We start from the raw sequence: 14,782 nt of genomic DNA, 5'->3' as shown, positions 1-14,782 counted from the left end.
AAGTTATAACCACTAATCAGTTGAACAATAGCACTTAACCAGTTAACCAATTTTAATCTAGGTCCTGCCACGGCTGCTGACTGCTGCCAGCGTTAACTGGCAAGGGCCAGTTAACCAGTAAGGATGCTAGTATGCTTACCAGTTAACATCCTTAATCCTATACAGAATGAAAAAAAGTGGCATCCCTTGTAGAAAAAAAAAAATCTGACCCCAACCCCCCAATATTTCAGCCCCATTTGCATGTGAGGCTCTGGGCCTCAATATAGCTGAGGGCTGTCTAGCACCAACCATGTCTCTAGATGCCAAGCTAAAATAGTGAATGAAAATTTTGCATTAAAAAGCCAATTTCACCTACAAAATTGATATATATGCATATCAATTGGATAAAAATATTAAGTAAATCATAACCTTTCTAATGATCTTATATGTAGTAGGCATCCTTCAATCTGCATAGACTATGGATTGCGCCCTTTATAGTTTAAATTGAGGACTTCATTTACAGCACCTACTGTGACTATGAAGACCCACACGAGAGTGACAGTCCTTGCTGCATCTCTTGCAGATGTGGTGGGTGTCTGCCAAGTCCTTAGTGTGCTTTCTGTGCGCTCGCTTCTCCTCTGCTAGCTGTCTGATCCTCATCTCGCCCTTCTGAAGGCCCTTGTGTAACCCCTGCCTCCATCTGCCGCGGTCGTCTGCTAGTTCTTCCCAGTTGTCCAGCTCGATGTCTACCTCTCTGAGGTCTCTCTTGCAGACGTCTTTGTAGCGCAACTGGGGGCGTCCGGGAGGTCTTTTGCCAGAGGCTCTCTCACCATACAGGATGTCTTTTGGAATCCTTCCATCATTCATCCTGTGGACGTGGCCAAGCCAGTGGAGCTGACGCTGCCTGAGGAGAGCGTGCATGGTTGGGATTCCAGCTTGCTCGAGGACGGCGGTGTTGGTCACTCTGTCCTTCCATGATATTCCAAGGATGCGCCTGAGGCAGCGCAAGTAGAAGACGTTCAGCCTCTTTTCCTGGCGGGCACACAGGGTCCAAGTCTCGCTGCCATAAAGGAGGGTGCTGAGGATGCAGGCTCTGTAGACTTGCATTTTGGTGTGAGTGTACAGCTTGTTGTTATTCCACACTCTCTTGCTGAGTCTGGACAGAGCTGTGGCCGCTTTTCCGATCCTCCTATTTAGCTCAGTGTCCAACGACAGGGTGTCAGTGATGGTGGACCCGAGGTAAACGAACTCGTGGACGACCTCTGACGTACAGTTGTCAGTGCTGATTGATGGGGATTCAGCAACATCCTGACCGAGTACGTTTGCCTTCTTTAGGCTGATGGTAAGCCCAAAGTCCTTGCACGCTTTGGAGAACTGATCCAGCAGTTTTTGAAGCTGGTCTTCTGTGTGAGACACTACAGCAGCATCGTCTGCGAACAGCATGTCTCTGATGAAGACTTCCCGCACCTTAGACTTAGCTTTCAGCCTTGCAAGATTAAACAGTTTCCCATCAGACCTTGTGTGCAGCAAGATGCCCTCTGTTGAAGATCCAAAGGCATGCTTCAGGAGGAGCGTGAAGAAGATCCCGAACAACGTTGGAGCAAGCACGCATCCTTGTTTGACGCCGCTCCTGATTCTGAAAGCATCCGATAATGCGCCGTCATATTGGATGGTTCCTCTCATGTCTTCGTGGAACGACTGGATCATCTTGAGTAACCATGGAGGACAGCCTATCTTGTGGAGCAGTTTGAACAGACCATCCCTGCTGACCAAGTCAAAGGCCTTGGTCAGGTCAATGAAGGCTATGTAGAGTGGCTTCCTCGGCTCCCTGCATTTTTCCTGCAGCTGCCTTAGAGAGAAGACCATGTCAATGGTAGACCTCTCTGCGCAGAATCCACACTGCGATTCAGGGTACACCCTCTCAGCAATCTTCTGGAGTCTGCCAAGGATGACGCGAGCGAACAGTTTACCAGTGACACTTAGGAGGGAGATTCCACGGTAGTTGTTGCAGTCGCTTCTGTCTCCTTTGTTCTTATACAATGTTAGCGTCGCGCATATCCTGTGGAACCTCACCCTCTTTCCAGCACAGGCACAGTAGCTCATGTAGGGGTTCCAAGAGCGTGTCCGCGGCACATTTGATTACCTCTGGTGGTATACCATCCTGGCCAAGGGCCTTTCCTGCTGCAATGCTGTCGATGGCTCTCTTCAGTTCATCCACAGTCGGTTCCTGATCCAGTTCGTCCATTACTGATAGGAGCTCGACGGCATTGAGGGCTGCGTCAACCACAACGTTCTCGCGTGAGTACAGCTCAGAGTAGTGTTTAACCCAGTGCTCCATCTGTTTGGCTTTGTCAGTGATGACTTCACCAGATTGGGATTTCAGAGGTGCCATCTTGTTCTGGGTGGGTCCTAATGCCTTCTTCATACCCTCGTACATTGCTCTGAGATTACCAAAGTCAGCACAGGTCTGGATGCTGCTGCATAGCTGGAGCCAGTGGTTGTTGGCACAGCGCCTGGCTGTCTGCTGTACTGTTCTTCTGGCCGCTCTAAGCGCTTGCTGGGTACTCTGGCTCGGTGAGTGTTTGTACTCCAGGAGTGCAGTGATCTTATATGAGCCATCTTACATAAAGCATATTTTGTTATGTCTTCTTCATATAATAGATTTTCATAAAGCAGACAAAACACTATACATCACAACATGATAAGCCAGGGCTGGGGGGGGAGGGAGCGGGACTTTGAGTTACGTGCAACTTGAAATAGTGCATTTCGAGGGATTACTGTATTGTAGGGTTCTATGATTTGGACTACAGTCCAACAGAGAAAATGAAAAATATCCATTTGTGACTTAAGCCACCAGCCTTCTAAAGGTGATTGCTTGACAGATGCATACTTTGGCTGCCTACAGGACAATATTAATACCAAACCAAATTAAAAGTCAGGTTACAGTAAAGTCTTTCATATCCGGTATTCTGTTATCCAGAACTCTCCAATAACCGGCACTTTAACCAAAAGTAAATTTTAGTTACGTTTTTCCATAAGTACAAGATAGTGAAAGTAAATACAAATAAATATAGCTAATACAGTGTAAGCTAACAGTGTACAAATACTATTGCTGTTCGTAAATAAAGTACTGGTTGGACCTCTCTAATCCGCAACTTTCTCGTCTAGCAAATTTCTCAATCCGGCATGATTTTAGTTAGCTTGACGACCATTTATTCTGATGTGGACAAGTTTCCCACAATCCCATAAAGTTTGTTTACAGCCACCAGTGCTGGCTCTCAGTGTTCTGTGCTGTTATGTAGCTGTAATTTACCCATAAATGTCTTTCAAGAGGCCAGCAAGCACTGGAAGTGTGATTAATGTGCTAGAAAATATTCACCTTGTGTCATCCAGAAAATTCTCTAAGCCAGCATCAGTCAGGTCCCAAGGATACCAAATAAGAGAGGTTCAACTTGTACCCTGCATACATTTTTGTTTGTTTCTTAATATCTAATCTTGTTTTTCTTTAGTGTCATTCATCGCTAGGCATACCTTTCTATTACCCAGAATATTTGTATATCCAGCAACCTCCCAGTCTTTGGGCTACCAGATATGAAAGAGTTTACCGTATAATGAACAAGAGTGAAAAGTGCAGCTCAACCATGCATTATCTTGCTACCACAAACCATAGCCTATTATGCACTCTTCACACAACACAGTTATTTCAGAAGTTTGTAGCCAAAAAGTAATTGTAAAGAATCTTCAAACTATGGTTCTCAAAAGATGTAATTACCTTCACTTAGACTATTTCATAACTTTCTTAAAAAAAGAAATAAATTTAGAGTAGTTCCCACGTACAGAGGAAGGTGCCTTTGCTAACAGTTGCAGCACACGGGATGTAGTAAGAGTAATATTATTTATACAATGCCACAGGTGTGCCTGATGTATCTAAAGCAGCTTTGCTGAATTTCAGTACTTAGTATTCTGTTATACTGGATTACCCTTGACCTTAAATCCCAAGCATCTCTATAAAATTTATTTTTTAAAAAATCATCACATGGTAGTACATTGGTGTGACCTTCTTCCTGTCTTTATTCTTCACGGGGATTCTTCTTTGCTTAATGAGCAAGAAACTGCATATTTTTGAACAGTGCCTTTTTTGTGCAAACTGCCCCTCCCTCTCAGCCAAAGCCATGGCTGGGGCTGCGAAGGTGCTGGTACAAAAAAAATCATTGTTTTTAAAAAGTATTTTTACATCATCAGTTAAATTAGTTCATATGTGGAAAGAGGAGGGAAAAGACCACCACATTTCTTAATTATTTGCTTGAAACAACTTTCCATTAACAGCCATTTCCGTATTTAACTGAGGACAGACTGGCTTTTAACTCAAAGTCTCTACCTTGTTATTTACAAACAGATCTTTATGCACCAGTGTACTCTCATGTAGCCTTATTCTTACAACGTACAATGATGTTCTTGCTCCATGCACAGTTAAACCATAAGGGTGAAGCCTTTAAAAATTCTTACTGTCTTCCATATGATTTGACATTATTCCATATCAGAGAATGGATCACATCATCATTTCTTTATATGTTAATTTGCAGTTAAGTGGAGTGGGAGCTGCCCCAAGTGCAGAGTTAGCCCTCATTTCATCATGACTAGCCATTAAGACTGGCTAAGATTAAATGCCATTCCATAAAGCTGGAAATCTGTGACACCTAATCCTACAGCGATAGATCTGAATCAATAATACTTGGGGGAAATCAGGCCTGCTGAATTTCTACCAAAAAAAAGTCTCTGCTTGGAAAAGTGAGATACAATCCAGAGAGCATGATAGTAAAGGCCAAATACATACACGGGATAGAATCATATAGCTTACGCTTTGGTGAAACATGGGTTTAAAGATGCCAAGTTTTCTCAAACAAATACAAAGCTGAACATGTAGATTTTTTCTGTATCTGGCAGCCCTTTACTGAGACATTCATTGGCTAATCCCAAGGGACAAGAGGAACTAATTCAGGATGAACCAGAAGCACTGATACTCTATTGCCAACTACAGCCCTCAGGTAATGTTGGTAAAGATAGATTTAAGTGACTAATTTATCATTTTCTCATCTCTTCTGCATGTCATGGAGTGGCTACCTTCCCTATGTTTTGTCTCTGTGCCAAAGTAATGTATGCTTTGCATTTATCTCTCTATATTGCACTCCTGAAGTGAAGGTATATGAAACCAATTTTGTTTTTCCAGGTTTTATATGTACATCATTGTAATAAGCTTTGTATTTGGCTTTTACACTGTTCCTCTTAATGCTGCATGCTCATTTACTCAAAAATTTAAAGAAAATTAAACAAAATCTTAGGAAACCTGTAATGTGTTTAGGCAGTGGAACTACACCACCTGTTGCCATATGTACATTATTCAATAATAAAACTGAAGTACTTATTATAATTCATCAAAAGATAAGTTAGCGTACTTAGAATATCAAGCATCTTTATCAGAATGCCCGATTGCTTCCAACAAGTCAGTGGCATGGACAAAGTTTTCAATTTTCAACTTACTGGATTTCCTACTGGGCTTTAGCCAACACAAAGACATCAACATGGGGTTACTACTATAGCAGAGAAGCAGCAGCCTACCATTTCAAAACAAGAAAACCAACTTTTTAGCAGGGAACTTGTCGACAAAAACAGCCTTTAGGCGCCAGAGGAGAAACAAAATGATAGAGAGGAGAGGATGGAACAGCAATTATTCTTTGTTTAAAAGTCCTGCATTTTTAAATATATTTTATATGCAGGTAATCTTGTACTGAAACCTCATATCTTTTCTTCAACTATCAAAAATTCTTTATACACCTGACAGATCCCAACTTGATATTGAATTGATGTACTTCACAAAGAAAATCATTGCACATTCAAAACAGAATCTTCAAACTAGTAACACTGCACTAGATGTAATTTTATGCAACTTCACCCCATACATCTCGTTACTTACCTAAACTTAGCAAAAACAATTATCACATATTTTTCAGAGACAAAATCTAAGTAACTATTTCCTATATCCTAACTGTTCAGGATACTATATTGATAAGTCAGTGCATTCTCCTATTTACTTTCTGCAGTGAACCCAAAAATACTGCTATTCCCTGGCTCCAACACAAATTCAAATAAATATATTATAAATAAGAAATAAAATTGCTAGGCAGGCTTTCAAGCAGTCTCTGATTTCTCTAATAAATTCTCATTCATTACAAATCCACTTTCACAGACTGAGAAACATGAAGGGTGTAAGCATCTTCGATAAAATAGGCAACATTGGAAGCTTAAACTTGTCTTTAATAACAAGCATTGCTTGTTAACAAAACCAAAGTAGTACAGTCACACAAACAAAATTCTCATGGCACGTCCAGGTTTCCCCTCACCCCCAGCGGCAGATACCCTATATTTGTGTGTGCGTATTTTATTTCTCTCATATGTACCCAACTTTGGGAGAGGAAGGGATGCATATATAAAGAATGCATTATGTGCTGTTGTGGGAATTTATCCTGCATGCCATGATTTATCAAACCCTGAGTATGAATCATTTTTATATCATAAAGCTACTCAAGATACAAATTTGTTTGCACTACATGTCTGAAATATAGCACTAAGTATTTTCAAAATTACTTCAAAAACTGGGAACTCTACATGCTGGCATTTGGTTTCTGGTTACAAATTTTAAAGCAGCAAGCACTACCTCTCTCTCAGCACTACACTGTATTACATCAAATTACTACTACCGTGCTAAAAATAGGACTCAGAACATATTTTGTGGACATTATAAATAATGTATATCCATAGTGTTAATTGTACACCAGAGCACTGCAAATATACACACCATCATAGATACATGATAACTATGTGCTGTTCGTTTAGTGAGATTTAGAAATTAATTATTCCCTCCCTATCTGAAACCTGTGGGGCCATGTGATAGTGGTACATTTTATATCAAACATCTTCACTGGACAAGTTGACCTTTGTCATATAAAGACAGACATTTTAAGACCATCTTTTTCATTCTCTCACTTTACAGTTGGATTCAATCAATCATTCAAAGAGAGCTTCACATGATTTTCAATACTTTGTAAAGAACACTAAATTGATCTCTATAAATAAGAGTTTTTAATATAAATGCCAGTGTGCAACATGATTTCACCTCTGAAGAACTAACCTGGAATACAAAATAAATTAAAATACCTAGATATTTTACACCATCATTTTTTCTTTATGACCAAGGATTCTTGATTCTTGCGACTGGTAACTGTTAAAGTCACAGTCCATTTTTCCATTAATATTTACGTACAAAAACTGTTAATACAATCTCTTTGAGGGAATTTTACACCTATCAAAGACAGGAGATTCTAGCATGATTCCTACAGCAAATGCAATTCATCCATGCCTCACGCATATAACATGACTTTATGAAATTAATTTTTATGCTGAAATATGTCCAACTTACAAATAGAATAGGAAATAATAAGTTTGCACTACCTAACTGTAGTGCATTTACCATAACCACAAAACCTCATGTATTACATCTTATTTCTATGTATTAAAAAATCTTGACTGCAAACTGGAAATATTATATTACTTATTATTTGTATTACTGTAGTGCTCTAGAACACTAGCCTGGAGCCCACTGTGCTAGGTACTGTAAAACTAGAGCTGCCAATTTCAGATTTATGTAACCTTTGTCCATATTCTGTAGACAGTCCGTGACATAAGTAGCCAGACCAAGCACTGAAGAGTAGGTAATTTTACGGAGACCAATCCAGTCCTGATGCAGTAATAACACAGGAAAAACCTTTATCCACCTTAGCCCTTCTCGTGTGTATGCATGGCTCAGAGGCAGTTCCCCTTCTCTCCCTTACACACTTACATGCTCTGAGAACTTGGTACAGGCTGAAAATAATTTTACTTTAGAGCCGTCTTTGGGCTCAAAGAATCAAGAAAACATTCTATCCAACAAGTATAGTTTTCTGATAATTAGAGACAGCTAGGAAAAGGGACTTAAAAGGAAAGTACTTCCTCTTCAATATAATTGTTGCTACAATAATGCTACCCTCTTCTCCAATCAGAGTTTAGATATTTAGATTTCACTCCCATTTACCTTCATAAATGTCCTGCTTCTACTTCATACTAATAATGAAAGTGAACTCAGATCACTACAAGATTTGATCGCTAAGTTTTCTACCTTTAAACAAAAATAAATCCTCTAGTCTGTTAATTATATCCATTGAAGTCAACCAGAATTTGAACTAATCTGGAACACTCTCAGCTGCCAATCTTGGGGAGGAGGGATAGCTCAGTAGTTTGAGCATTGGTATGCTAAGCCCAAGCCTGAAAGTCCAATCCTGGAGGAGGCCAATTAGGGCAAATACACGTCGGGGTAGTGCTTGGTCCTGCCAAGAGGGCAGGAGACTCAACTTGATGACCTCCCAAGGTCCCTTACAGTTCTAGGAAATGCATATCTCCAATTATATATATATAATCTCCACAATCCAGCATGATTTTAGTTGGCCAGATGACAATTCATCCTGGGTGTGTACAAGTTTGCTACAGTCCCACAAAGTTTGTTTAAAGCCACCAGTCCTGTCTCTCTGTGTTCTCTGCTGTTATTTAGCTCTAATTTAATTCTAAATGCCTTCTAAGAGCCCAGTAAACAGTGGAAGTATTAGTAATGTGCTAGAAAATATTGACCTCCTGTCATCGAGCAAATTCTCTCGTCCGGCACCAGTCAGGTCGTGAGGGTGCCAGATGAGAGAGATTCAACTAGTACTACAGATTTTAAATAGAGCTCATTCCCACCTGCTAATGCGTCCCGATAAAGTTGTACAAAATGATTAAAGATATCCTTCGGCAAACACTTCTCATCAGGTAAACACTGCAGAAGAATCACTATCTCCGACTGCCCGACTGCATGCATTCCCTTTGTAGTGAAACACCAGCACTTTCTGTTCACATCTGCAGAGAGGAAAACATGACTCAGGCTGGAAAAAGTAGATTTCCATTCACCATGTTTGCCATGCCCAAACTTCACTATAGGAAGACAGCACATTTAAAAAAAAATCAATTACACTAACATTGCTCTGACACTTGCTATGGTGATGCCTAAGGCTCTATGACCCAAATCTTTCATATATGCATGATGGCACAAAAAGCTTCTGAAAAACTCTCAGTCTGTAGTACAGTGAAACCAAAACTATAAAGACCCCATTAAGATACACTCACTGCCAGAGTACAATACAACAGATGTCTATAACACCGTCTGCATTCCACAATAGGATTGTAATATGGAGAAGTGTAGAGGAATCAGGGGTTGGAATGGCCATGACAATGGTTTGGAGGTTTGGGAAGGTGAGACGTAGGCCATATTCCAAGCAATCAAAACATGTTCCTGGTGAGTCAGATCCTGAAAGTAGCAAAACCAACACACGTTTTTAAAAGTGTATTTTTTCATCTTTTGTAGAAGCATTTTATGACCCTAAACATAGGTTGCTACACAGGTGTCCTGCTTTTTATTTTGAAATAAAAGTGGAAACCAATTGAGGCACTTAAACTAAAAGTCTCCAATTTATGTGCCCTCCAGAAGATAGACAAGATGGTCAGAGAGCCCAGGTGTTTTCAGCAAGGGATGTTTGACCCTGGAACTAACTTCAACCCTTGGTCTGACAGAACCACAGTCCTGATGGTTTTCAGAGCATCACTGAACGATTTATCTCTATTCCCAAGATTTGAGAAGGGCTCAATGAGGGGAGGATGGGTGAGGAATAGTGAGCCCTGTTGGGTTGAATGGGTTTGTATGATGCTCCAGGCACAGGGACAGATCATTTCATACAAAAATAACAAAGTGGGCTAATACAACCTATACCACTAATAGACACATTTTATGATTTAATAAGAACAAAAATACAGTACATTTTACTTCTGTGCAGAAATTGACAGAATCTAGGTAGTAAATATTAATTCCTGTGATTTCAGCCAGTAGGGTGCATACAATCTTTTGGACCCCTCTTATTAAATAAAAAATAACTTACAATTCACAATTTTAACCATGGACAGCAAATTTGCATTTAGAACAAACACAAGAGGGTCAGGGCTGCCATCTTCCAGCTGCTGCATTACAGAGATCTGAGAAGGTCTTTCTTCTACAGCATAGTCTGTAAGTAAGACACACATTGTGAAGTCATTTGCTTATTTGAACAGTAATCTACTCAACAATAGAATCAGCTAAACAATGACATTACTCTGATGTATGAAGTATGATTCACTTATATTTTACCTGACTTTTTAAAATGTATTTTGTTCTGATACTTCTTGGGCAGGAATTTTCAAATGATCTGTCCACCTGACTCCCCCAGCCTTAATTTTCATCAATTAATTTGTATCACAGTAGTAAGAATTTAAAAACACTGACTTCCATTTAGAACCAAGAGATAATGCAGACTACAATGTGAAATGCTTAAACCCAAAAAGTTAACATTTAATATTCACAATGTGGTAGCAGCTTGGAGATTCACTCATAGACAACCTCCTGCCCCTAATTTTACAATGTAAGTGCAACAGCCTACAGTACAACAGCTTAGGAGGGAGCATCATGTGAAGCATAAAAGAAGCTGGACCTCAGGTTCAAATCCTGTCTCAAATGTATTCATTAAGATACTCAAACTAAAGACATTTTCCTTAACTAAATCTATATGAACTGAGCGTTTAAATATATACACCCAAACTAGTGAAATAAACTGTTCTCATGCCTATATGTGAACACTGTGGCATTATAAATAAGAGACGTTTGCAAGGGTGTTCGTTATCCTGTCACTATAAGCATCTAGAAAGTCCGCTTCACTAAATGTGAAAAGTACATTTCAAATATTCATAATTGTGATTTAAATGTCCAATTCATGGTTAAAACATTTCAAGTCAAAACAGGTATAATGACATTTGAATTAATTCAAGTGCACACAAGGTCTGGTATACTGACGATATCCATGTGAAATTGTTGAGCTTGTGGATTTGGCTTGTGTGCAGAAAGGTATGCTCCAATTTAATTAAGTAAGGCCAGTTTACTAATTTCTCCCCCTAGTTATGGAGGTTCAATAATCAGGCAGTTTCGTGACTAGTTAATAAAGGCTGAAGCAGACTGGTTTGGAAATGAAATTTGCTTCTTTTTTAACAATATCCTAGATAAAATTACTCATTTTCCAATTAGAAATATGCTGAAGCAACCACAGATTTTAGAAGGGAACTACAAAACAAAAGTGAAAAGTGAGTTAAGGCTTGAAATACATGCTAACTCTCTCCTAAGAACTTCCTGGTTCATTTAAGGTACAAGTATCAGCAGTCTCATCATAAACAATGACATTCAGGATGTCACTGAATTATGTATTTTGGGATAACTTCAACCAGGCTAAAGTTTCCAGACATTTCAGAGTGGAAACATAAATATTTATACAGTAAAAGCCTGTTCATCTGGCACATGGATAACCGGCACATTCAATTAACTGGCATGCCCTTCTGGGGGCAGAGCAGGGCCGCTGCCAGCCCCAGCTCAAATAACCGGCACATTTTATTACCTGCATCCCTGGTTCCCTGAGAATGCTGTACAATAAAGCTTGTGCTGTACAACTAATTAAAATGTATATCTGTGCTGAATGTTTCCCCCACACTCTGAGTAATGAGGAAATTAGCAAATACTTCTGGGCTCAATTTAATTTTCGTTTTTCCTTGTATTTTATCTTTAGTAGTAACTTCATTGTCAGAATGACGTTTTCCACAAATGCTTGTGAAGAGTATAGTCACTATACAGTGCCAAGTTAACTATGCATTAATATTTGTGGTTAATTATCTATAGGCTCTCTCTGTGTGGCAGCCTGAAATGTTAAACTGCAACCCATAAATGCCACAAATAGTTGTCAACTGACCCCTACTGCTCTCACCTCCTTTTACTCCAGTGGAGATCAGAATTGGAGGAAGACCATCTTCAGGGATCAGGTTCATCGCACTGCCAACTGGACTGCCAACCTGAGTTATGCTTCCCGAGACTCCAGAAGTACTATCAGTCTATGAAAAAGGAAATGATAAAAAGGACAGCATTTTAAAATTGTTAGATGTAGCTGAAAGAGATATATCCATTTTTCAAAATTATCAGATGTACACATTAACCCTTGGTACATGATACACAGACTCACATATACACAGCACCACTTCTCGCTATAAATATGTACAAACAAAGCAGAAACAAAGTGGCTATGGTCACATCAGGCTTCTGCACATGGGTTTGAAAATATTTACTGAAGTGTCACTCTGGACAACTCCACCTGAATTTAAGCCCTGCCCCCTTTATGCACACAGACAGGCTGTATACCCACAGCTTAAAAAAAAAAAAAAAAAAAGCAACTTACACAGCAGAGACCGGATACTAGATGAGAGCTCTAAGATGTTTCTCATTCCAAAATATATAGCCAGTTTCAGCACTCTGCAAACCTCAAAGTCAGCAGGGACATAAGCCAGACATTTTACTTCTATCAACAGGCTTCACATATCAGACCCATTTGAATTGCCACAGACCTGAATATATCATCCAGAACCAACTGCACAAGTAAACAGTAAACAGCACAACGTTTGCTCACCTCTACTGATAAAGTGCTATTGGTCATAGGTTTGGTTGGATCGTGTGACACTGTTAGGGTTCCTGCAGGAGTTGTCCCAGCCACTGTCAACTTTGCTGCATCAGCAACTTCTCCATTCGGTAATATCCCATCAGCAAACCAAACCCGTCTTTGTTCTCTGGGTTGAACCACTAGAAAGAAAACCAGAGTCCAAAATCACAAAGCAACATGAAATGAAATCTTCACTCATGAAAAGCGAAGCATTTAGTTCTAATGTCTCAACCTTGGACTGAGGCTGAGATAGGCATAGGAGAGAGACTAGCTGTGAGTCTTTGGGTGAGGATCAAGGAGTAATAAACAAGGGATGATGTCATGGTAGGGCTCTACCACAGACCCTCTAACCAGGAAAAAGAGGTGGATAAGGCTTTTTTTAAACTACTAACAAAATCATCCAAAGCACAGGACTTCGTGGTGATGGGGAACTTCAACTAGCCAAACGACTGTTGGGAAAGTAACAGCAGGGCAAAGATTACCCAACAAATTCTTGGACTGTTTGGAGACAATTTTTAGTCTCAGAAAGTGGAGAAAGCTACTGGGGGAAGGCTGTTCTAGATTTCATCTAATAACAGGGAGGAACTAGTTGAGAATTTTAAAGTGGAAGGCAGCTAGGGTGAAAGTGATCATGAAAGATAGAGTTCATGAGTCTAGGAATCGTAGAAGGGAAAACAGCAAATAAGGGCAATAATGAATTTCAAAAAGGCAGACTTCAGCAAACATAGGGAGCCGATATGAAAACTCACACAGGAAGCAAGTCTAATACAAAAAACAAGTGAAGACAGCTGGCAGCTTTTCCATGAGACGTTATTAGGGTTGCAAGAGCAAATTATTCCACTGTGCAGAAAAGAAAGGTAGTATGGCAAGAGATCACCCTGGCTTAACCAGGAGATCTTAAGTGATCTTAAAATCAAAAAGAAGTCCTACAAAAAAATGGAAAATCGGTCAAATTACATAGGATAAATATAAACCAATAACACAACTATGTAGGAGCAAAATTAGAAAGTCAAAGGCACAAAACAAGCTCCAATTAGCTAGGGACACAAAGACCAACAAGAAAACATTCTACAAATCTGTTAAAAGAAAGAGGAAGACCAATGACAGGGTAAGTCCCTTATACAACAAAGAGGGAAAAACAATAACAGAAAACGTGGAAAAAGCAGAGGTGCTTAATGACTTCTTTGTTTCAGGTTTCATTAAGAAAGTTGATAGTGCTTAGACACCGAGCACAGAGAATGAAGGGGAAAATGAGGTAGGTTCAGAAATTAAAAAAGAAAAAGAACAAGTTAAAGACTACTTAGACAAATTAGATTTCTTCTAGTTACTGTACGAGGGCCTGATGAAATGCACCCTAGAATACTCAAGGAGCTTACTGAGGCAGTATGTGAGCCATTAGCTATCATCTTTGAAAAGTCATGGAAGACTATAAGCACTATTCCAGAAGACTGGAAAAGGGCAAATATAATGCCCATGTATAAAAAAGGAAAATAAAGACAAACTAGGAAACTACAGACCAGTTAGCTTAACTTCTGTGCCAGGCAAGACATTGGAACAAATAATATAGGAATTCATTAATAATGGGATAAGCAACAGCACAGATTGGTAAAGAACAAATCACGTCAAACCTACCTGATAGTTTTTTGAATAGGATAACTAGCTTTGTGAATAAGGGGAACATGGCAGACATGGTATACGTTCGATACAGTCTTGCATTACCATCTTATAAATAAATTGTAAGCTGCTGTAAGATGGGTGCATAAGTGGTTGGATAACCATTCTCAGAGAGTAATTATCAATGGATCACAATCATACTGGAAGGGCAGAAAAAGAGAGGTTCTGCAGGGATCTGCTTTGAAACAGAGTCTGTTCAATATCTTCATAAACAAATTTAGATAATCGCACAGAAAATATGCTTATGAAGTTTACAGATGATACCAAACTGAGAGGGGATGCCAATGCTTTCAAGGAGAGGATTATAATTTAAAGTGATCTGGACATATTGGAGAAATGCTCTGGGGCAAACAGAATGAAATTCAATAAAGACAAATGCAAAGTACTCCAGTTAGAAAGGAACTATCAGTTTCACACAGTATGAGAAATGACTGTCTAGGAATCATAGAATGCTA

At 39.5% G+C, this 14,782-nt stretch overlaps 1 protein-coding gene across 1 annotated transcript in view; it reads right to left on the bottom strand.

Moving 5' to 3' along the window:
• ZFYVE9 (zinc finger FYVE-type containing 9) overlaps window positions 1-14,782 on the bottom strand; it is a 94,191-nt gene that overhangs the window by 21,253 nt on the left and 58,156 nt on the right. Inside the window, exons 7-10 of the mRNA XM_075003573.1 lie at window positions 12,624-12,793; window positions 11,931-12,054; window positions 10,032-10,154; window positions 8,803-8,958 (exon numbers count right to left, since the gene is read on the bottom strand). Coding sequence (XP_074859674.1) covers window positions 8,803-8,958; window positions 10,032-10,154; window positions 11,931-12,054; window positions 12,624-12,793 — 573 coding nt within the window. The remainder of the gene's footprint in view (window positions 1-8,802; window positions 8,959-10,031; window positions 10,155-11,930; window positions 12,055-12,623; window positions 12,794-14,782) is intronic.

The sequence above is a fragment of the Carettochelys insculpta genome, chromosome 9, assembly GCF_033958435.1.
Source record: "Carettochelys insculpta isolate YL-2023 chromosome 9, ASM3395843v1, whole genome shotgun sequence".
Lineage (NCBI taxonomy): Eukaryota > Metazoa > Chordata > Testudines > Carettochelyidae > Carettochelys > Carettochelys insculpta.
Note: the sequence above shows the minus strand (reverse complement) of the source record. Positions and strands in the feature narration are given on the sequence as shown.